This window comes from Arvicanthis niloticus, chromosome 10, assembly GCF_011762505.2.
Source record: "Arvicanthis niloticus isolate mArvNil1 chromosome 10, mArvNil1.pat.X, whole genome shotgun sequence".
NCBI lineage: Eukaryota > Metazoa > Chordata > Mammalia > Rodentia > Muridae > Arvicanthis > Arvicanthis niloticus.
The window spans coordinates 62,147,736-62,173,454 of NC_047667.1; the positions used below are offsets into that span (position 1 = coordinate 62,147,736).

At 42.0% G+C, this 25,719-nt stretch overlaps 1 protein-coding gene across 1 annotated transcript in view; it reads left to right on the forward strand.

The window, feature by feature from the left end:
* Window positions 1–25,719, forward strand: part of Ush2a (usherin) — a 681,657-nt gene that overhangs the window by 552,119 nt on the left and 103,819 nt on the right. Inside the window, exons 56-58 of the mRNA XM_034512972.2 lie at window positions 10,893–11,000; window positions 17,982–18,165; window positions 19,002–19,159. Coding sequence (XP_034368863.1) covers window positions 10,893–11,000; window positions 17,982–18,165; window positions 19,002–19,159 — 450 coding nt within the window. The remainder of the gene's footprint in view (window positions 1–10,892; window positions 11,001–17,981; window positions 18,166–19,001; window positions 19,160–25,719) is intronic.

Sequence of the window (25,719 nt, forward strand, 5' to 3'; positions counted from 1 at the left end):
AGCTTGTCTGTATCTTAGGGATAGAGGGGCGGGTAAAGGATTACCTCATGGCTGAGTCCACTGAGAAGAGTGAATGGATGGCATCTTGTTTAGCAGTGGGTCTGATAGGGCCCATGTGTCTGGGGAAACTGTTGCCAAATGGCTAACCTATGGGCTGCTGTCAGTTTTGCCAAGCAGTCAAAAGACATACCCAGGCATGAAGTAGGGAGCAAGGGTCAATATGCCTTCTCCCATCAGCTTCCGAGTTATTGAAAGCCTTTTGTGCTAGAGAGTACAAACCCTAGATAATCAGTTTTCAGCAGAAAGTGGAATATTAACATTATGCTGAAGCCAATATTATACACACCACTTTTGAAGAAGAGAAAATGTAGCTTGAGCATTTGTACGACAAAGCGTAGAACATCTTTGTGAAGGGCTTAGATGACTTTAGGTAACTCCACTGTGTGGTGACAGGCTATCTTTACTTTCACAGTATTTATAATGTTTTAGTGGACTGGGAGATGGCTCAGTGGATAAAGTGCTTGCCTCACAAGCATAAGGGCCTGAGTTTGAATCCCCAGGACCCACATAAACTTGGACATGGTAGTATATATCTGCAATCCCAGTGCTCCTGTATATAGGGAGGTGGGAGGGAGAGAATGAAGAATGCTGGAAGCTCAACACCAACTAGGCTGGTGCTGGGTAGCAGTGAACAGCAAGAGACCCAGCTTCAAATAAGGTTAAAGGTAACGATTGACACTCAAGATGTTCTTTGACCTCCACACATGTGCTGGGGCCACACATACACAAATACACACACACACATGGATGAGCACACACACATACACACATATACATACACACATGTGCATGCACACACACATACACACTTGCATGAATACACACATGGATATGCATAACATATACACACATGTGTACATGCACATGTATGTGAACACACATAGGTGCACACACATATACAAACCTGCACACACACACATGAACACACACATAGACACACATACATGCACAAATACACAGAGATACATGCACACATACACATCTACACACATGTGCACACACACAACAACAGGGAGGAGGGGGAATCAAGTAAATAACATATTTTTGTTTATGCCTCAACTATTATGTAATCTTTATAAGGACAGAGAAAATAGCTTCCTGTTACCTTTTTATTCTGTATTCACAGTAATTCACATATTGAAAATATTTTTTCTTTTTTTAAATAAATGTTCTCATGTATGCAGCCCGAGTTGGCCTCAAACTAGCTGCATGACCACAGATAGCCTTGGACTTCGGATCCTCCTGGCTCTCCTCCCCAGTGCTGGGGTCGTAGAAGTGTCTACCACCCAAGCAAGCACTCAGGAGCCCCCAGAATGTTTCTTGAATAAGTAAATACTGAATAGAAAGTGACAACACATAAAAGCTTATATCTGTTTTCATTGTAGATAAAAGTCTCACTATCAAAGACATCTGAATCTAAGGCAGGAGAGGTTACACAATCTGCAAGACCCATTACCAAGTGAAATTTCAGGCCTCCCTGCTCAAAAAGTATTGTGGATTTCAAGACACCAAGAGCAGAACAGCTGAGTGGCTGAAGCAACAGGCTCGGCATGAAGCCTGGGCCTCTGAACAAGCCCACCCATACCTCCCAGCCACTCTTGTGTCAAACTGCACAGATGGACAGGCAACCTCTTTTACTGACACAGAGCCAAAGAAAACTAGGACTGTGATCATGTCCTCAGCGTCGCCAGAAGCCCACTGCCCTGCAGTCATGTGTACTGCCATGGCTATAATTCCCCCATGCATGGTACAACCCCTGGCCAGTGAGTGTCAGACCCATGAAAATCAACATGAAGACTGACTTCATTTTTTTTCCAAAGCTGAGGAAAGCTTGCTTAGTGCCTGCTTCTAAAAAAAAAAATAAATAAATAAATAAATAAATAAATAAATAAATAAATAACATAGCATCAGCCACTCATTTCCTTTCTGTTAAGCCTGCTAGTGGTTGTACTGTTGAGCCCAAAGAACCATAGTCAAGAACTACCTAGGTGCTAGTATCTAAGGATTACAATGTTCTTCCCCAAACCCCAGGTACTCCAAGGTTAGTGCCTAAGCCATCGCTAACATCATGGTTTGTCTCAGTGGCTCTGAATGTCCTTTGTTATCCATGTTGTCTGTGTTTTTGTGTGTCTGGACATAACAAAACTTGAGAGCCTGCTTCATTATATAAAGTAAACAGAGATCTTGGCCTATAGCTCAGTTTCAGAGCCCCAAGAAGCATACTAGAAGCCCTGGGTTCAATCCCCCAGTACTATTAAAACATAAATAAACCGACTATAAATACTGTGATCTTCCAACGAATGTATAGATTAAAGTAAACATTACCAGTCTCCTTAAACATCGTATCAGTGTGGAATGAACTTTCCAAATTCTCTCTTCAAGTTTTTTGGTTGTTGTTGATGATGATGATGATGATGATGATGATGATGATGATGATGATTTTCATTTTTTGTTTGTTTTTAGGGGGGTTTTGTTGTTGTTGTTTTTGAGAAAGGGTCTTTCTGTGTAACCAGGAACTGGCTATGTAGGCCAGGCTAGCCTCGAAATTACAGAGATCTGACTACTCCCACTCCCTTAGTACTGGGATCAAAGGTGAGAGCCACTGTGTTCAACCAAGCTTCTCTGAAAGTGTTGACATCATTATCATCTGGAGTCATTCTACAGCAGAACTCCTCCTAACTCATCCAGTCAGCCTTTAGACTAGCATAGCACACATCTGGAAACTCCATAGAAACTAGCACACAGCATCGCAGCATCCTTGGCTGGATGCTTTGAAGTAACGCTTTCTATCTGAAGTCATAATGGTCAAAACGCCTTTTCCTGATGATGTATCTGGAGATTAAAAACCAGAAGCCAGCTGTTCCTTCTAGAGTGTATCACAAATGTAACTGACTTCGACATGGGTTTTCTTTGCCAAATCATATTTTTATGAACCATTGGTGGGTTTTTTTTCCAGTCCCTTTTTGACACATATTACTCTTGAAAGTAATGTGAGTTGGAAGTGTGATTATAATGAGTTTGGTTATACGATGCCCCTCTCCTTTCAAAGAGAACATGATTCCCTGTAGGGAAATTCACAGAATTATTCACCCCCGTCATCTTTGCTATTCTGAGCTGTTAAATGCCTGCTTTGTCTCCCTGGGCTTGCCTTTCTCTGCTCTGAGATGCCATTTCCTACTCTTCCCATTCAATATCGGGCGCTTGAGTGATGTTTTCTTTTCTCTCTCTCCTCTTCGACTTCAGGATTAAGTTACAGTCGGAATGGTTCCTTTGAGACGTCTCTTTATTCCCCTCTCCACGTCCTGATCAATTCATGAGTAGTTTTCAATTGCCGTGCCCTTTCACTGCCTGTTGCTAATATTTCACATATATATCTCAGTGTAAGGACTACCAATGGGGGCTCACTTAAAATGACAGCAAATCCTATTGCAAGGCATAGATTGTATTGAGTTCTACTGAGTCATTGATAGGAAAGGTCACTGGGTACATGTAAATCACCCATGCCCGGGGGTAGCTGATGCTTCACTACAGACTATTTAAAGCAGCCCTCTTAATTGCCAAAAGGGGGGAGGGGAACCTACAAGATCTAAAGCGTATTCAGGATGACGTATTAGATAGTGACTTTCTTTGAGTTCAACTGTAGCTAAACTTGGCAGCTAACCAATTACATCCACCACTTCAGGTATTAAAACGCAGGCACCTGGAGAATAAATACCTCGACTGTGGCCTTGGTTAATAACACTGGTAACTGTCAGAAGCCAACGGCCTAACTGGAGTCTCTGAGCTTCTAACTTCCATACTCTCCTGCCTAAACACATGACTTGTAATAATGTTCAAAAGGAAGGACTGAGATAAATACACCCACGTGGGTGTTTTCTATTACTGGAGCTTGCTCTGGGTTTTGAGCAACCCAAGTCGTCATCTTCCTTATAGGACTGGGGTGTCTGACTCAACAGCTCCGATCGACCTTGTTCAGTCCAGCTGTTGAAACTGCAGCAGTTTCTGATGTCTGCGATCCTATCCAGCCTCGTCCACCTCTCTGTGGTTAGGACATCATCTGTGAATTGAACAAGAATAGTTATCAAAGGGGCCCTGAATCTGTTAACACCCATGGAAACCATACAAAGGGGTAGGCTTAATCAACACTAGTAGTCTAGCTATGCCATTTATAAATTTTATTGTATGTATTTCTGTATATGTGCATGCATGTGGGCACATACATGCTTTAGTGTGTGTGTGTGTGTGTGTGTGTGTGTGTGTGTGTGTGTGTGTAAACCAGAGGATAACCATTGAAAGTTAGCTCTCCTCCTCCACCAAGGGTTCTGGCAATGACACTCAGTTCATTAGGACTGGCAGCGAGCACCTTCATTGGCTTCCACTGGCACTGGTCATATAATTTCATAATAAACTGTCTTGATTATAATTGCAGTCCCTCTAAAGTTGATCTCTGATGTAGAGGTCAATCAAAAGAGAAGTAGAAGCAGAACGTGACTGGGGGTTGTGGGTGGGGCAGGGAGACAACACCCAGTTCTGACTGGGAGGTGTAGGAGGGTCAGGGGGACTACACCCACTTCTGTTTCTTCCTGTTTGAACTCCATCCCTTCAACAGCTTTCCTTCATTTGAAGAGCATCTAAAATGCACAAAATTAGAGATATTGACTAAAATATTTCTAAGGGAGCTGTTACAGTGTTTTCTACCATCCTTCTGCCTTCATGGTGGTGTTGAATCATCAGAGGCAGAGGCCATCTGACTTGAATTCCTCCAGCTAGGCTCTCTTTGATGCAAGAACTTAGTACTTAGAAATGAAGCTTAGGTTTGCCCTGGCTCTGATCTGACAGGTCCCTTCACTCTGTTCTTTGAGTCAGCTTTGCTGTCTCCAAAACAGGGATGACAACTCCCACATGGGGAATACTCAGGTAAAAATCTCCATACACCTAATAGATTATCTTTCTCATTAATTCTCTCTCCCATAAGTTCCTAACTCTGTCTTGCATAAAAGCAAAGCACAGGAGAGTAGGGAATAATATTCGCCATGATGCCCATGTGTAACATATGTGTCTCGCGTGTAACATGCTCCTGTATATAGATAAATAACATTGCTCATTTTTGAAATTAGTAGTGTGCTCCAGTCTCTCATTCAAACGTGCTTGACAAGTAGACAGTTACTGGCTCAAGAGAGTGTAACCTGCGTACTGACTTTAGGCTCATCCCAGGCTACCGAGTGATACCACAGGAGGCTGAGTTTCTTTACTTCCAAGCTCAGCCTATGTCCAAACACAAATGTCGGGAGAAGGCAAGTCCCAGCGGCTAGCGCAGGAGTCCTTGCCAGGATCTGACATGTTTGTGGCTTGATGTCACACACTCACTTCTGAGTTGCCAGCACAGAAGGCCAGTATGGAACTCAGTGTCCGGGTAGTTCCTTCTATGTCTCAGTTCATGGTGGTCAACTAAAAGCATGGCCTAGATCCTGATGCTGCACAAAGGACTACTTTCTCAAAGGAAAAGTAGTTGTGTGGTGTCCTGGCAGCCATCAGCGGAAACAGACCAGTGTGTTTCTTCCACATACCCCACACAACCCTTCCTGCATACCCACACCTCCAGCGCAGGCCCAAGCTCCCGAGAACAAAGTGGTGGGAACGAGAGACTGAGACCACCATTCTCTATGGCTCCTCCTGTGGCCCCAACATCCACCTTGCCTTTTCTGGTCCTTCAGTCAGGTCCTTCCCTTCATTCACCATGAGGACTCTTGTCCACAAATGGCTTGTTTTCTTCGCTTTAAGCCTTGAAAGCCTTCAAATATCACAAAACCATTATAATATGTACCAAGTCTTGCTGCTATAAGAGTATCATTTTATTTTGTTTTATTTCAGTGATTTATATAATAATGACGCTTAATGTGATATTCCATTCCTTGTCTGTAGTATACACTGGTAATAATATCCATCTTTTTTATCTACACGCACTACATTCTGATTTCAAATAATCAAACTGACTATTTTACAGTTAGGGCAACTCTAGGCTTTTTTTTTTTTACTTACATATATAAAAGACATTTATACATATGTCTTAGTTAGAGTTTTACTGCTGTAAACAGACACCATGACCAAGACGACTCTTATAAGAACAACATTTAATTGGGGCTGCTTACAGGTTCAGAGGTTCAGTCCATTATCATCAAGGTGGGAGCAGGGCAGCATTCAGTCAGGCACAGTACAGGCAGAACTGAGAGTTCTACATCTTCACCTGAAGGCTGCTAGTTGACTGCTAGTTGACTTCCAGGCAGCTAGGGTGAGGGTCTTAAGCCCACGCCCACAGTTACACACCCACTCCAACAAGGCCACACCTCCTAATAGTGTCACTATCTGGGCCAAGCATATTCAAACCATGACATTTTACCTACTTATTTAACATAATATGTTTTCTAGTTCCATCTATTTTAGTTTCAAGAAGCAGGTCTTTATTCTTCTTCACAGCTGAGTAACATTGTATTGTGTTCAATAAACATGTTTTCTTTTACTCACTGATGGGCATGGAAATTGATTCTTTTTGGGGGGGGGATACAGAGTAATTTCCTTTCTTACTTTCTTTCTTTTTTTTTTTTTTTTTTAGATTTATTTATTTATTTTATGTATGTGACTACACTGTGGCTTTCTTCAGACACACCAGAAGAGGGCATTAGATCCCTTTACAGATGGTTGTGAGCTACCATGTGGTTGCTGGGAATTGAACTCAGGACCTCTGGAAGAGCAATCAGAGCTCTTAACTGCTGAGCCATCTCTCCAGCCCTGATTCCATGTCTTGACCACTTTAAAGACTGCAATAAATATCCAAACACAGATGGAACTTCCATATAGCAAATTTATCTCACATGTGTGTGCGCACGTGTGTGTGTGTGTGTGTGTGTGTGTGTGTGTGTGTGTGTGTGTGTGTGCCCAGCAATGTGATAGTTGGATCATATGTTTGATCAGTCTGTTCTCTCCATAGTGGTAGCAATTACGTACATTCCCAACATCATTTCTTTGCCTCTAGAGCTCCCTGGTATTTTCTATTTTCTCATTTTCTATACTAGCCATTCTGACTACAGGGCTGTCATCTAACTAGGTTTGATTTGTGCTTCCACAATGGGCAGTGATGTTGAGCACTTTTTTCCAGTTGGCCATTTGTATTTCTTTTGAATTGTTTGCCCAGTTTAATCAGACATCTTTTAGTTTTCACTGTTAATTTCCAGTTCCTCTTATGCTCTAGATAGCAAGACCTCGTCAGATGAAGGGCTGTCAGGTGTTTGCTGCATTCCAAGGCTGTCCCTTCGCATTGCGCTGTGCTGAAGCTTTTCAGTTTGAAGAGGCATGAGACTGGGTCTGCCCACTGCTGCTTCCGTTTCCCATGCTTTGGCATTATAGCCAGTTCATCAGCATCCACACCAAATTCCTGAAGTATCTCCTCTGTGTTTTCTTCTAGGAGCTTATGAACTTGGGCTTCTCACATTTTAGGTCTTCAATGTATGTCATAGTCTCTGTCAGCTCAACACAAGCTTAGACATCCTCAGGGAGGGAGGTAGGAGGGTTCTCAATTGAGGAACCACTTCCATCAGATTGGCTTGTGGTCATGTCTCCAGAGATTGAGGTGGGGTTGTTAATGGGCTCAGGCTTCTGTGGGTGGAGTCATCTCTGGGCAGGTTGTACCTGGGCTGTGTAAAAAGGGTAGCAAGCAAGAAAGCACCACTCTTCCATGGTCTCTGATCCCGGTCCAACCTGAGGTTCCTGTCTGAGCCCCTTTTTCGTGATGGTGGACTCTAATCTGTAAGATGGAATAAACCCTTTCCTTCCTAAGTAACTTTCAGTCATCACAGCAAAATAGACCCATCTAGGACAGTCTATCTGGAATTGCTTCATCTCCAGGGTAAGACACTGGAGTCAAGTTTCAATACTCAAAATATATTCACAGTGAAAATATTCATAATGTTTGTTCATTTTGTGGACTTAGTGTTTCAGAAAGAAATGACAGTTTCTTTTTGATAGTCAAGAATTTTCTTGTAAACCTCTGTGTTACAAATATCCCATTTGTCTCATCAGTTTTGGCATACCTCCCTAACAATGCATTTTCTCTTCGGATATCCATGATAAAATTGTCTTTAAAACCTTCTGATTGAACACAAGAGAACAAAGAGAGGTGGGGTTATCTTTTTTTTTCCAGCTTTTCTAGAAAAACACCCTTGGAAGATAAATTGCTTACAAACAACTCTTTACCTTCTTAAAAAAAAAAAAAAGATTTATTTTATTTTTAAATATATGTATCTGTGTGTATTTGTGCATGCATGTGCCTGTGAGGCCAGCCATATCAAATACCCTTGGAGCTGGAGTTATAAGCAGCCATGAGCTGTCTACCATGGGTTCCAGGAATTGAACTAGGAAAGCAGCAGTCCCCTTAACTTCTGATGCATTGCTCCAGCCCCAGGTGTCTCTTTGCCTTCCATACTTACATCAAAAAGAAAAGAAAACTTTACCATTTATAAATTACATTGATTTCATTATTATTTAGCAAATATTTAAAAAACAGAGGAGATACTGTGGACAGAATTGCTTGTGGAACTATAAGGAAAGATCTCTTTGGTGCGATTGCACATGGGACTGACGTCACATCTCACAGACCTTACCCTGGCTGTGTTTGTTCATGGAGCTGTTCTCTAAACTAACACAAACTAACACTGAACTCATAAACAGGAACTGTTGGGGAGTGGAGGCCAGAAACCTTGCCAAGATGGCACCCCTATGTGCAGAGACTGTGCACTCTAGCTAGGAAAGGAACCCGTTGAGCTGAAAGGATGTTTCAAAAGCAGGATAGAAAGGCAGACAGTGCAAGGCTGAACCATTGTGACCTCTGGTTCTGGTTCTTGGATGTCTCCTGTTCTCCCTGAGTTCTTACGTTTTGTTATCTTAGCATTTTCCTGTAAGCTGTTATCAACCCTATACGATTTGGGAATGACTTACATCCTTAGTCATATTTTAATCTAAAAATCGGGTAAATATCAAAATTATGTAAATCCTCTCTAGTAACCAAATGGAAGATTACAATCAAGTAAGTAGCTGCATCTTATCGCTAAGTCCGGAAGGAGACACAAAAGGCCTGAAGCTGGCTGCCTTGCAGCTGCAGCTGCCTCGGCCCACTGCTTCTTCAGAAAACCCAAACTAGCACTCTAGACCTGAATGAGTCCAAGGGCTGACTTTTCCATTCATTTAGCAAGCACCTACTGTGTGCCATCACCACTGGAAGGATACACCAATAGGCAAGGCAAAGTCCTGGCTCTTTCGATGATTGTGCCGTAGCAAGAAAGACAAGAAAAAGTCACCTACTGCATGCAGGCTGTGCAAAGAGAGAATTATTTCAGGGGATAAAAAGGAATCGGTATATTATTTAGAGTGGTAGAAATCTGTTTTTTTTTTTAATGTAGTGCTCAAGCAATAATGTATGACAGAGAGACATGGGAACAAATCTAGAAGGAAGAATCACACCACCAAACATAAAATTTGTAAGAAAATGCAGCTGGACCTTTGTGGAAAACACAGATACTAACCACAGAGTAGGTGCTCTAAATTAGCTTAATAGTCTGACTGTTGACAAAGCACTAATCTTTTAGCTTATTTTTTTTCAAGAACACTCTGGTATTGTTTAAATTTTCTCAAGAATCGAAGAAAGGCTTGTAAGCCTCAATATACGTCTTGTTGAATGCTGCAAGCCCTAATGTTACTCCTGCTGATATAAAATACTACCTGGCATCCCATTTCATCTTCTCATATAAGCTACATGCTATAGTGATTCCCCATTTTACAGATCAGTAGACCAAGGCAAAGAGAAGCTAGGTAACTTGGCCAAGGTCATCAGCCACCAAGCAGTGACATATAACCATGGACAGCTTCTGTCATAAATAGATCAAGTCATTCTTTGTTCCCTCCGAGGCCTTATTGGGGAATTACTGAGCCGTATTCTTTTCTAAATGCAAAAGAAGTAAATAAGTACCCTCATTGAAATATCCCTAATCTAAGTGTGAAGACAAAAGCAATGTATCTAACACAAGTCAGCAAAAGCGCCCCATGATACACCTGGTGACAAAGTATAGTGGGTTTTTTCTTTTCTTTCTTTGTCTTATTGTTCCCCCCAAAAGTGCTGCTGTTAGTAAGAACAGAATATGGCTTGAGGCTGGACAGTGCTGTGTCTAACTTTCCACTCAACTGTTTTCTGTTCCTCTTCATAGGAAAACCAGCCACAGGCCCCGGGGTGATTAGCCTAGGGGAGAGAAAACTCAAGGGTATTTGGTAACTGTCTACAAATATTTAAAGAACAAGTAATGTGGAAAGGAAATTAGATTTGTTCTGTAGTTCCCCAAGGGTGGAAGGGGAGGGAATATCTCACCACAATATAAGGAAGGACTTTCAAACAAACCAAGGAGAGCCCTGATGCTCTTCAGGACGGAATCCAGAGTGTTCTGGCACAGGAGTGGGATTGTTTTCAATCGCATCTCGTCTGGGAGGTCTGGGAAGAGTGAATTTTATTAGTCTGGGAATGTTAACGTTTCTCCCATAACTGAGCATAACTTCTGATCAATGCAACTGTGTAGGAAGCTTCTGTCTTTAGAGAGCCAAGACCATTGACAGAGTCCTTGCCTGGCCTGTGTGACGCTGTGGGTTCCAGCTCCGGTAACACTAAGCCTATGTTTTAAAGAAGAGTCATAAATGTTCGCAGAGGACATCTACGACTCTGAATGTAACTTCCAGTGCTTAATTGTTAATGGATAAACCTCTCAAGCTGTGCTTTATTTCCTGTCGGCTCTTCCTAGGTCTCCAGCCATACACAAACTACAGCTTCACACTTGCGGCTTGTACATCTGTCGGATGCACTTCCAGTGAGCCCTGTGTAGGTCAGACTCTGCAGGCTGCTCCTCAAGGTAACAAGGACATATCTAGGGTTTGGAGAAGAAGTTTGTATGTCCTATTTTGATTAACTTTATAAACCCTACTATAGCAAACAAGGCAGAAGGAATAAAATTGACATGACAAAATAAAATAACATTCCCTGTCACCTCCTTCTACAGGGTTGAGTAAGCCTTATGCTGCCATTCATAATCAATGATTTGAAATGATTGAATTCAAGTCATTGAAGTTTGCCTTTTAAAAAATGGAATAAACAATACATACTTGCATATGAAGCTCCTCAAAATTCAAGTATTAAACCATTTAATATCTAAGGAGTATTAAGCCCGTTGCTAAAGCTGAAGAAAATAGTTGCTGCCTTCAAGAAATTACAACCAAAAAGAATGATAATATAATTACAAGGTGTATATGGAAAGAATATAACCTGAGGAAGAGATTAAAACCTATCACATGTGCAGACAGGCTATGGTGGATCCCAAGGAAGAGGGATTTAGACACACAAACACACACACACACACACACACACACACAATGGGTGAGCTATACCACCAGGCTGTTTGAGGGGATGTACAGAGAGATTCTCCCCTCTTTAGAAGATAAATTGCTAATGTCCATAAATTTAAAACCTTAATTTCTTAACACAGCAGTTATGTTTCTATTATTTATGTCTGAAAGTCTTCCATACGCGCAGAAGGGACCTGTGTCAGGATGCCCACGGAAGCATCGTTTTGCCTAATGTCAAAATGTGAAGAGCAACTTAAGAATTGCAGAAAGGAGAACTGCTAAATAAAATCACATTGTGGGACCACCGTGCTCTGTCCATAAAAGGATGCTGGAGGGTGCACCCTTTACGTGTGAAAATGCACACAGCAGACTCCACTCATTTCCAGTGATAAATATACACGTAGAAAAAAAAATCTGGAATGATCAACCCTGTGACGACACTGAGCTCCTGTGGGGAGGGACCTGTGGTGTGTGAGCATTTACTTTATGGAAGGAAATATGCTCAGGGGCCTGTGGTAGAGAGCTACCTGTCGACCTTTATTATTGGCCTGTTTTACACAGAGAGAAGGGAAAGCATACATAAGTAAATATCTAAAGAGGACCATGGTGTCCGTTGCCATGTTAGAATCTCAAACCACTTGTTCATGACTTTTCTACTGAAAGAACAGTTGTACCTTGGAATATTAGGACTAAGCTTCCTACCAGTAAATGGGGAATAAAATGGAAAATTCCACATATGGGGCATATGGTTCCTCTGTAGGAGCCCGCTAATGATGATCTCTATATAAAGAATGCTTCATGTCAGAGAGATTGGTGTTCCTTTGAAAGGAAGAAAGCAGCAGTGGATTTTTTGGAAAGGTAAACCATCAAATGGATACTCTGATGATGGTGAGGAATCTCTAAAGAGGCTATCAACTGGTTTTGGCTAAAACTCAAGCCTAAGAAAGGAAGGGGTCTCTGGTATTGGCTTATTCACCAAATCCATATTCTTAAGTTGTTGAGGTTTTTTTTTTTTCCATGAACCTATTTTTTCACTTCCCCTTCTTGAAAAGGTCTAGATTTCATTACTTGAAAAATATAACTTTAAATGTTACAGTAAAGTGTGATGTGAGAAATAGTCTTTATATATATATATATATATATATATATATATATATATATATATATAATTATTCTTTCACCATGAATAACTGCAGAGAAATACAGTTTTCCTGTGGGATGCAGCATAGTTTTAGATACCCTGGCTATATTTGTGAGTAACCTGTGAGTAGAATCAATACAGTCCCAACCCTTAGCTTGAAGCTACAGAGGTGCCAGTCATCAACACCATTAGATGCCAGTAAACTATTACTTTTAATTTACTGACCCAGGGGCCAGAGAGATGGCATAGTGGTTAAGAGCATTTACTAATCTTCCAATGGACCTCATTCCAGTTTCCAGCACACACATGAGGCTGCTCAAATCATTTGTAACCCCAGCTCCAAGGGATCTGATGTCTCTAGCCTCCCAAGGTACCTACACTCAAGTGCCCACAGCCACATGCACACACAAATGCACATACACGCGTGTATGTATGATTAAAAATAATAAAAAAATAATAAACTTTTGAATTACTAAGCCACGTACAGATTGTTTTTGGAATGCCACATTCCAAATGGAGTAATTCAGACATAGTTCGAAGATTTGAGCGTTCTGAGTGTATATGGAGAAAATTAACAGAAGCCTGACCTGGCTCTTCTCATCTTTCTCTTAGTGTGTGCCTCAGGAAAAACTGGGCATGCTTCTCTACAGCCTTTATCCTCATAGAAAACCGAGGCTCTCTTATCAAGTAGTGGGAACGGTCTAGATCCATTATTACCCTGTTTCTTAGAGGAGCCACCAGCCCAGTAATATCAGCCCATTCTAGAATGGAATCAGGCAAACTGAGGCCCAGCTTTCTGCTAGTATTGACATCAGAGAAAAGAGAAGGCGAGGTAGACCGAGTCTGCCTCAGGCTCACTCCAGATTCCTCCTTCCTGCCCTTGGTGTACTGATGCGCCTCTGGATTCTTCCTGTACGCAGTACATATCTAAATCTAGGGTACCAGCTCTACCTTCTTATGCAGGCCGAGAGCTGCCGAAGGCTAAGCCCTCATAGCGATTCACTCCCAGCGAAAGGACTGGGCGTCCACTGTACTGTTAGCTTTTCCTTCCGGCTGCAATACTCAGTTCTCTCCCACCCGACCCTTTTCCTGTCTTTATTCCGGTTCTCCTATGCATCACCACACCCATGATGTCAGCACCACCACACCCATCACCTCAGTCCCACACCGCTGGCCTTAAACCTCCATCTTCCATGTACATTATAGGTCATGATGTCCTCCGCCAGCTAACTTCAACGTAGCTCACATGGCTCCACTTACAGCAGTCAACCCCTAGGGGTACCTCCTTCCCAGCTCTCCTGATGTCACACCCCTCAGTTTGTGCCACATCTCCTTTCCTGGGGGCCCTCCCAGCCCCTGTACTTCTCCTTAAGTCCCAGCCATTCGGCATTACAGTATTTGTGTTTACAAATCTGCATTTCCTATGACACAATGAAGTTCTGGAAGAATAAAGATGTCTTTATGCCCACATGCCTGACACAGCGCCTGACACAGAAGGCGATGCCAGGTCATGCAAGAAGGCTGAATGAGTAAATTAGCCGATAGTTAAATACTCTGCAAACCTGTGCGTCCATGACGAGCTGAGCTCAGACAGGTTTTTAAGAAGCCAATCCACAGTAAATATTGGGGATTTTTTAAGTTAATGGATATTTGCAGGAACTTTAGAAGTGGGTAATTGTACACAGAATTCGAGATTTAAAAGAAACCGAGTATCTGTATTCATCCCTGATAGTTTACGGGGGTCACAGCAGCTACTAAAGTTTACTTTCTGATTTTTGACCACAATACCTCCCACCTGCTTAGCCCTGTCCTTGCATGGGAGGTCAGTCCTCTTCCTTCTGTACAGTCCTCCCTTGAATTGCCTTTGATCTTCCCTCTATTATACAGCATACAAATCTGCCTCTATTATATGGAATACAGACACACCCTCTATTATACAGAATGCAAATTTGCCCTCTATTATACAGAATAGAATAGTTTTCTGGTACTGAGCTTCAGAAAGTAGGAGAAGAAAGGGGCAAATTCATACCTGGAACTCATTCAGAATGGTTCCCCCAAACACAGGCCCTAACTCTATAGACTATTTCTTGAAACTGTGAAGGTAACAGCAGCCCAGATTCACCCCGAAAATAAATGTACAGCACTTACTAGTTGCTACCTGGACACCGAAACCACGTCTTTCCAATTAAATCTGTGGGTTTGTGGCTCTAACCGGCCTCCACAGAACTGAGTGCATGAAGAGCTTGACTTTTGTTGAAAACACATTTTCCTGTTTCCACAATTCTGATTCCTTTCATTTCATCAGACCCTCCTTAGGAATAGGCTATCGTAAGGAGTGCATGTTGCAAAGTTAGCCATGACCTTTTTAGTTCTTGGCAATGTTTTTGTAAGTGTACACGCATAGGAATGTATGTGAGGGCGGCACATGCACACACATGAACACAAGAATGTGTGCATGTATACAAAGGCCAGAGCTTGGCATCCGATATCTTTCCAATCACTCTGTGCCTTATAGATCCAGGCTATGTTCCCATATGAACCCATCTGGCTTCATATATTGGTCCTATAGTTAGCTAGTTTTCTCTAGTGAGTTCATGTGTCTGCCAAGGAATACGATCGGAGGCGGGCTGCTCTGTCAGCCTTTCCATGGGTGCTGAGATTCAAACTCTGGTCCTCACACTTGTGTGGCAAGTATTCCACCAACGGCACATCTCAGCCCTTCCTTGGGGGTTTCTAATAGATTCTTCAAGGACAGAGAGATGAACTACAAGAGAGAAGATGAAATCTTGATGCCTTATCTCTTGAATCAACAAGTCCATGTGTTGTTAGAGTCTGAACTCTAAATGATTATTTGAAACTGTCGGCAGAGAAACCTAGGCCTCCTTGTATGCTGTATCCAGCGTGGAGGGATAACAAGATGGACAGGTTTCTTCTCAGAAAATCAATTGCTCTTCTGAATGCTGGTGCACCCGAGGCCCTTTGAAATCTATCTAGACTGTTTCCTTTCTTTGGCATGATGCTGAATAATTTGTCCTGAACACTTTTTTTTTTCTTCTGAAAATGTCAAGAGCTTACCTTTTACAGAGTAACTGGCTTGGGAGACACACTCAGCCAGAAGCTATTGATTGCAGGAAGGCCAATAGAATGGCTATTATAAACACTCCTTAGAAGAGGTCTAAGGTCTGCGCAGAGTGCATCTCTGGCAGACTCACCATTCCATTGTCAGATTCTCCATCAACATCTCCACATCTGTAAGATGCCTAAGAGGCTGGAAAGGTGGCTCAGTGGTTAGGAGCACCTGCTACACTTGCAGAGGGAATCTGAGTTCAGTTCCTGGCATCTATATGGTAACTTACAGTCATCTGTATCTCCTGCTCCAGGGAACCTCATGACTTCTCCTGCTCTCCTTGGGCACTGAGTACATAGTACACATGTATACGTGCAAACAATCATGCACATAAAATAGAAAGTAAATAAATCCAAAAAAAACACATTGTTTTAAAAAAGAGTAAGCACAGACCTTGAATTGTTATTTCTGTATATATTTTATCTTTACGCTGAAGAATCAACTCCATGAAACAATAATGTGAGTAGGAGATATGTTACCCATATTGGTTTTCTATGCATAGATACAGGTTGGCAAGTAGGACAGAGGAACCCTGCCTCAGTGGAAATAATTTTGCCTTAAAGCAGCCAAAGCAATGGAAAGACCATCCAGTTATAACAGCATAAGTGACACAACAAATAAAAGAAGAGTATAATGTCTTCAGGGTCGTGAGGGAAATAGAAAGGGGTGTGTGAGGGAAACTGAGCCAGAATCCCCATTGGAAAAGGCTAGAATAAGACAGTAGATGTCAAACAAGCTGCATGGATTGGGGGGGGGGGGATCTACACAGAAGACTGAAAATAAGATACAAAACTTATAGTGTTGGAAGCGGATGTATCTCCAGGAAGTACAATCCTTGTGACCAGCAAGAACTGAGCTTGAAGCATTTCGGAGAGAGAAAAACAGTGCGGCTGTAGGTTCACAAATGAGGGAGACTGTAGTGCTAGGGAGATCAGGGTTAGAGAAATAGAGACCAGAGAGGCCATGATAAGAAGTGAACGGCATGAAAACTACAACAGAGGCATGTTACCCTGAAATAAGCAGAAAGTGCTATAAGGGTTCCAAAGGCATCGAGAGAGCTAAGGCTTAAAACAGAGATGGCCCAGAAGTAGCAAAGCAAACCTTAATCCTAGACTAGGGAGGAGGAGGTCAGAGCTGGTCTCTAGCTACACAGTAGACACAGGGACCAGCTTAGAGATGGAGATGAGGCTGGGATGCTACTCCATGGTAGTGCAGTTGCCCAGCACTGCTGTGGCTGGGTTCAGTCCCCAGAACTGCAAAGGACAGATGCTAGCACAGAAGCACATGAGAGACCCTGTGGTCAGAAGCAGAGTGACAGCAGTGGAGAAAGGATGCTTTGGGATCCACATAGCCCAGTGACCGGAGAGCTGGGGTCCTGAGCGCCTTAAGGTAATAATTCTCTTTATGTATTTTGCCTAAGAAAATCAATCCACAACCAAGCTTGGAGCTATGTAGACTGTGGACGTGAAGAACCAGAGTTCCACTGTTGATGCGCTGAGCTCTGACATAGAAGTATTTATCTAAATGGCAGTGTCACACAAACAGTTGGATTCGTAAGTCTGAAGCCCAGGGCAGAGTATCAAATATACCGTAGGGACCCTTCAGCATGGATGAGCCAGAGAGAAAACATCATGGAGGCGAGGGTGGGAGGAGGAGGACGAGGAGGAAGAAGAGGAGGAAGAGGAGGAGGAGGCTGAGAACAGAGAGGGGGAAGGGATGTGGTAGAGGCATGGAGGGGGATACAGAGCCTAAGAGAGACTCTTTAAGACTGCTTTAAGAGTCAGTGAAGAATCATGAGAAACTGGGAAGTGAGGCCAGGAAGTGTTCCAAGGAAGATGAGTTGAATAGCCCACTCTATGAGGAGCAAGCAGAAACTCTAACTTACTGAACTATAATTCTGGGAAATACCTGATTATGCTTCCTTCCAGATAACCCAAGAGAAGAGCATCAGTTTCAAACGCCCAGATTTTCTCCCAGCCTTGACTAAATTACACTCAAAGCAGTGCCCAGACATCAGAAACTTCCCAGGGCAGGTGGGGAGGCAATTCCAAAGTAAAGCAGGGTTGAGAAACAAATCTGTGTTTGGAAATGCGGTTTTGTTCCCTTTACAATGAGACTTTTAAATCCACAGATAGGGGCTTGCAGGCTTGAGGGGAGCCATGTCATTTCACAGGAACGTATTTTATCCTCACAATAAAAACCTCATTGTGTCATTTTTGCCAGGAGTTTGGGTGACACCAAGGCACATTATCATCAATTCTACAACCGTGGAGCTATATTGGAATCCTCCAGAAAGGCCCAACGGCCTCATTTCTCAGTATCAGCTGAGGCGTAATGGAAGCTTGCTTCTCGTGGCGGGCAGAGATGATCAGAGTTTCACTGATAAAAACCTGAAGCCCAACAGCAGGTGAGTGAGGGAAGCTTCTCCCACCACACCATTAGCTTTCTAAGCTGTTCAAGGTTAAGACAGAGTACTTCCCGTTCAAAGGTTACTGTTGAATTCATCTCCTTATTCGTGAGCCACGCTGTAACAGATAACAGTGCTTGCTAAATTGTTGTTAGTTTTGAGTCTATTATGATAACCTTTTCACCTAGGAGTAATTCATCCTCCATTTGGCATGAAAGCATGAGAAATTTAAATATATAAAATACAATGTCCAACTTCAAAAGTAATCAAATGGTGATTAATAGGTACATTACCAAGGTAGCAATCAAAGAGGTTGGGTGAGCCTGTACCCATCACCTACCACTTCTTCCCTCCCTCCCCTTGACTTGCTCTGCTCTCCCTCTGCTGAAGTCACACATTTGCAATTCATCCCCATTCATTTCTCAGCAGACACAAAGATAAACCTTACATCAACAGATGTTTCGGTGCGGAGAACAGAGAATAATTTAGTTTTATTGTGGAAAATAACAGATCAATTTAAATATCTCTGCCTCTAAATGAATCTCCCTGAAAACTCAACCCATTTAGAAATAGAAAAGACTAAATTGAATTTTCACAGCCCAGTAGCACACCCCAAGACATTCCTGAGATCCTCCAGAGAAGCCGTGAATGACTACAGGGTTCAGCATGGAGTCGGGAGGCAGCAAGAGTGACCTTCTAGAGAGGAGCACTGTCTATGCCAGACTGTATGCTTACAGTAGCGGTTTTTCACAGAAAATAAGTCGCAAATTGTCACAAATTTGCAACATTGTTGCAGTCCCTCAAAGACTTGCTGAGTATAGCTTTGGTTTCCTCAGGTATGTTTACAAGTTAGAAGCGAGAACAGGAGGTGGCAGTAATATGAGTGAAGATTACATTGTCCAGATGCCTGTGTGGACCCCAGAAGATGTCCATCCCCCATGCAACGTCACCGTGCTGGGCTCTGATTCCATATTCATAGCATGGCCAACACCAGGTAAAGAAAGACATGGGCTCTTCCTCTGTATGTCTGTGTGTATGTGTGTATCTCTCTCTTCTCTTCCCCCTCACCTATCTCTCTGTCTGTCTCTGTTTCTCTCTCTTTGTCTCTGCCCTCCTCTCCCCCATAGTCGAATGGAAACTAACTGGAGATAAAGATAAAATGTGACTTCACAGTAAACCATAGCTTCCTCGTAGATAAATATGAGTGGAACAACCAAAACACACATGTAAGTACACACACAAGTTTGTCTACATATATGTATATTAGCGTTGCTTCTGTTACTGCCACAAACAAAACCAACTTACGAAAAATAATTTATTTTAGCTTATGGTTCCAAAGAGAGAGTCCACAATGTTAGGAGACACATGACAGCAGGCATCTGGGTCAGGAAGCTGACAGATAACATCTTCAGTTGCAAACGCCAAGCAGAGAGTGAGCTGCAGGTAGGGTAAGACTGTAAAGCCTCACAGCCCACCCCCAGTGACATGCTTCCTCTAGCAAGGCTCCATCTCCTAAAGGCTCCATAAATTCCCCAAATACCACCACAGTGGGGACCAAGTATTCAAATACTTGAGCCTATGGAGATATTTCTTATTCAAACTACCATAGTATGTATTTCTACATTAATGTGCATGCATGCATGCATGTCTACCTATATAAATATGTGGATACATACATCTATCTGCCTCTCTCAGTCAAAGCACTGCCTCTTAGGAATTCAAACTTCTAAAAACCCCATCTCATACATAATTAAGGCAAGTCAGAGTTTATAGCCACCCTGGGTATCATCTCCATGGGAATGCTGGGGCTGGCTCACTGGCCTAGAGTGTCTTTTTCAATGGCATCAGTGAACAGGGGACTTGGAAAGACAATGGCCTGTTCTAACTATGAGCTTACCATCGTGAACAGTGATAACTGCTAACTATTGCCCCTCCACTCTGTGAGTTTTCATTAGGCCATTTAGTCAATGCCAGATTGCTTTGATGATTTAATGTATTATAATATTTTGATATAAATATAATTCTCAGGTAGAATCCTGCCCAGATAGATTCTATGGAGATTAAAGTAAAAAGCTGGACAGATCAGTGGATAAAGAATTTTTTATGTATGAGGATCTGAGTTCTAATCCCCTACAACCACATAACAGTATGTGCCTATACTCCAAGAGTAGGGAAGCCTGAGGCAAGAGGATCCCTGAGGCTTCCTGATCTGCAAGGCTCAGAGAAAGACTCTGTCTTTAAAATAAAGGTAGAAAAAGATAGAAGACACCTGCTCTCTCTCTCTCTCTCTCTCTCTCTCTCTCTCTCTCTCTCTCTCTCTCTCTCTCTCTCTCTCTGTGTGTGTGTGTGTGTGTGTGTGTGTGGTATGTATGTATATGTGTGTGTGGTTGGAGGTGTCACAATCAGAGGACAATTTGTGAGAGTCTGTTTTTCTGTTCCACCATGTGTGTGCGTCTTAGAGATTAAAGTCAGGTCATCAGCCTTGGTGGGAAGCTCCTTTGCCCACTGACCCATCTCACTGACCACCCTCCTAGCATTTTTATGGTGTCTTTGTACTTTAGGGACACCAAGTAAAATAAAGTCAAAAGCACCGACTGGAGACCAGATTCCTCCCACATGCTGGAGATAACTTAGGTTCAGATCTATGCCTTCTCCAGTCCAGATTCTCCAAGAGTAGTAAAAGAGCATCCAGGATGCTAAGTAGAGTGGCCAGGGGGATTCTCAAGTCATCTTCCTCTTGCTCACCTGAAGACTGAGCACTTGTGGGTTTGAGATTTTCTTTAAGACTACAGAAGTCAGACAAACAAGAAGATGCTCAAGATTTATAAACTCGTGGCACCACTTGGCAGACCTTACACATTTTATCTAGCTTTATGCCATTCTACAGTCAGATAGAATACAAGACCCTTGGTTTTCTTTATTTGTTGAGACATGCTTTGTGTCCTAACACATGGTGTGTTTTGGAGTAAGTTCCCTGGGCTGCTAAGAAGAATGAGAATTCTTTTTTGTTGAAGTAGAACATTTATTAGACGTCTGTTAGGTCCGTTTAATTCATGATAACATTTGACGTTAATGTTTCTTTGGTGGTTTTCTTTGGTTGGTTTTTGCTGTTGGGTTGGTTTTGCTTTTTGGGTCTGGATGATCTGTCTTTGGGTGACAGTGGGGTACTGAAGTCACCCACTATCACTGTGCTGGTATTAATCCATGATTTTAGATACAGTCGTATGTGTCTTATGAAACCATATGCCTCATGTATAGTGAGTGTGTGTCTATAATGCTAATGTCAGCCTAGCATGTCCTGTTGTTAAGTACCATGTGACAATATGTCCCTCTTCCATTTTGGGCTTCGAGACAATTTCACAGATATTAGAATAGCAATGCCTAGTCTTGTCTTAGTTCGTTTTGCTTGGAATCCTGCTGTCTAGCCTTTTGCCTGAAGGTGGTGTTCATCTTTGGTGGTAAGGTGTGCGTCCCAAAGGCAGCAAAAATGTGGAATCCACTTGTCATCCAACCTGTGTGTTCAAGTCTTTTTCTTAGAGAGTTGAGATCATTAATATTGAGAGTTATTATTGAAAGGGTCATATTCATTCTTTCATTCTGTTGATTTTGCGATTCTGTTGATTTGTTAGCCCTCTTCTGATTGGAGGTCCTTGTATTCGTGTTTACAGGTAGGACTGCTACAAAGGTTTAATGATGATTGTGTAGCCACCATTTATTACCTGGCTTTGGATGATAATTCTGTAGATCTGGATGATCTTTTAAATTCAATTCTTAATACCTTCAACACAATCATTTTAGTAACTCATTTTTATTTATTTTCTGGGCCAAGGAGATGGTTCATCAAAAACAGGTAAAGGCATTAACCTATGCAGTAACCTGTGCAAACCTGATGACTTAAGAGCCCACATACAAAGCCTGATGCAATTATGTGCATCTGAAATCCCAGCACTCCCATGCAAGATGGGAAGCAGAGGCAGGAAAATTGGGTGGAATCCGGAGGGGCAGCTATGCTGGAGTAAACAGCACAGAAGAATCAAGAAACACCTGCCTGGACAAAGGTGAAAAGCAAGAACTGGAGCTCCTGAGGTGTCCTCTGACCTCTGTGGGCACACTGCGACACATGCATGAACATACACATACATCATACATAGACAGACACACTTACTTTTAAAATGTATTTTCTCTAGCACTTTCTTGAATGCCTTAGTTTTCAAAGTGCTAAAAGCACTTAGTTCAATGCAGTGTTGAAATTTGTCAATGCTTTTCAAACCTCCCAGCAGCGTGTTGTTTCCTTTTATGAATTCAGCATCAGATGTTTTTGTTGGCTCTATAATATTTTCAATAAGAGAGTCTCATTGTGGAATAAAAGATAATCCTTGCATATAAAATGTAACATTAATTCTTTCCTAGCTCAAATCTGGTAGGAAATTTTTACCCAAAAATGAAGAATTGGATGCTAACTCTGACCACTATTAACAAATCTATAATTTCCAGACCTCTCCATTTTTTAGATGCATGAGATCCATTATAGAAACATTTGATACATGGGGAGATTATTTTTCTGGTGCTTGGAAGGATTCCAGACTCAGGAAGCATCAGGTGATTGTGCCCTGGTTGTCACGCACAGTTGATTCTATCAGGAAACACCTCAGGATTTGGAGAATGATATTTTTTCCATTTGGAGTAGTCACAAATATGTGTTCGATGCAGAAGGAAGGCACGCTTGTTACAAGCAATGTTGTTTGTACAGTTACAATCAGGAATTTTCTAGATCTTCCCCTAAACTCAGAAGTTCAAAATGATTGCACCATAGACATGGCTGAATACCAAGTCAAAGAGTACACGTCTGTGGTTTCCAGCCCTGACCGGACATTAGAATCCTGGAGACACTATTCAAAAGCAAATCCTCAGGCTGAGAAGTGACTGGTGGGTAGCATATAGAAAGCCCTGGGTTTGATCTCTAAGCATAACTTAAGCCAGGCACGTGCACACCGGTAATTCTAACACTCCAGAGAAGACAGGAGGATCAGTTTAGGGTCATCTAAGCCATACAGGAAGTTGGAATTCTGCCTAAGCCTCATGAGATTCTGTCTGTAAAGAAAAAAGCAAATAGAAAAAATATTAATTCTTCATTTGAGGCTCATGATAAAAGATGCGCTTGAGGTGCAGTCAAGAAATGTAGGTTTGTTTATTTGTTTGGTTTAAAAAAAAAGCTCCCACATGACTCAAATGCACCACCAAGTTTAGCTAGCAGCCTAGATCCCCCATACCAAACCAACATGGTCAGTAATACTGATTCCTGGAGAGAGAAATCAGCGGCTTTCTCTTGAATGTACAAAGCCAAAATATTGATTGAATTAATTGATCCATTTTCACATGTATTTTGTGGGGAATCAATATGGACAGAGTAACCTCAGGCAGGTAAGTTGCTGGGAGCAAATAGTCTATGTGGTTGCTTGGCAACAGAAGAAGTACCTAGGTAATTAACTGGATTTCGGTTTTCAAATTATGTTTCCAATGCTATCAATAAACTCCATCTTAGATCATGTCTATAAATCCTGCTGGTAAAAGCAATGAGGACACCCGGGGGAAGGGTAACTGGGATGGATAGAGCTGACCTTCTAAATGCGCATTTCTTAAGTCCTACTATGTGCCAAACACTCCCAGGCTCCAGTGAATTCCTATGCAAACAGCATGAGGTAATTCCCCATACTAGGAATTTGTGAAGTGATAGTGTAATATGCTCAAGGTGGCCTGGCATTGCCAGGATTCACATGCAAGCCCGTTCAACGGTTATCTTTGAAGAATAAATCCTTCCTGCTCTTAGTTTAACTCTTCCATTGAAGTTTTGCACTTTTCCCTGGAAGTCTTACAAATGCATGATACACACACACACACACACACACACACACACGTGCACTACTTTGTAAAGTGGTGCCCATAAGACAGGGCTGCCTGTTGGCTAAAACCTAATAGTTCAGGAAGATGGTGTTTTGTTGGGCAAGTCAAAAGTGAAAGAAATAATTAGGAAACTGTGTCCCCCTCTAAGGGAAAAGAGGCACCAAGCTAAAGTATGTGGATGAAACAGGACTCCACTGCCCAACCCAGAGACAGAAAAGAACTGACAGGATTCAGTAACATCATGCAAGAGCAGGGAAATTCCTCACTAGGTGGGCACAGTAGAAGTTGAGAAATGACTTGAATACCTATGAAGAGATTATTCAAAGACTGGTTTACAACCCTGTTCAAGATTCTCTGTCCTAGGCCAAACCAGGTCCATTTATCTCCTATTTACCTGATAAATGTGAGTAGGAATAACTCCAAAGCTCTCCAACCTCTAAAACATTAAGATGCCTGCTCTTTGTATGGTGTTCGGGTGTAGAAACACACTCACACACACACACACACACACACACACACAGGCACACACACACAATTTAAAATAAATCAGTGCTGAAAAGGTAGTTCGATGGTTAAGAGCATTGACTGTTCTGCATGACCCAAACTCGATTCCCAGTACCTGCACAACCATCTAACTAAAGTCCATGAAATCTGACACCCTCTTCTGGTCTCTTAAGGGCACTGCATGCACACACATACACTGAAAAAAAAATTTAGAGATGAAAAAAATACATGAAATATAAATCATTTTTAAGGGCGAGGAGTCACTATAGCAACTTACCTTCCATTGTTGACAGTACGGTAAACGGGTCTGAAAAGACTCTAGCCGGTTACTGTTTAAATTAGAGGCAACATGGGCCACTTAGCTTCCTCCTAAACTGTCCTCTGAACCCTGGATCAGCACAGAACCAATTGAAAGAAGGGAGAAATAGATGTAACCTTAATGGATGAAAAATTATAGAAAATTAAGAAGCAAAAGACTTCATAGAATATAAACCATTTGCTCAGAGAAAGAACAGAGGCAGCTAGTCCTGCTGTTTGAGAATCCAAACATTCAAAATTATTTAAACTCTGCAGATAATAATGAGCCATTCTAATTTATCAAGATGATGACTATATTTTGAACTATCCACCCCTTAATCATGTCCTAATTAACAATACAGCCGCATTCAGCAAAGCGCTTTTTTTCTCGCTAAGGATGGTGAGTTATTTAAGTTTAAGGCATAATATTGAAACCCGGCACTTTCCTTTGCCCATTTATCTTTTAGTCCATTAAAGACAAGAATTGGCAACCATGCTTCTGCTGGGAAATCATTTTAATTAATCCTGCGTGGGCACATAAATACTTTTTATTAATCACGTTTTTGATGAAAGGTTAGCTAGCTACAATATGGACTATCTATAGACACAAGACACGCCAGTGGGTGTTCAGTTACAGTCTTGGCTGTGGTGCATGGGGTTGGATGCTTGTCTGATTACAAACAAACTTCGAATCAACGTTCGTAAATGAAAATTTTACCTTTTACTAGTTTGGACGATCCAACATTGGCTGTTGCTTTAGTTGAATGCAGTACCCAAAGGACAAGGACTGGCAAGTTTCAAGGGAGAAGACTAAGCCCACCTCGTGATTTCTGTTTCTTTGCTCATTAACAA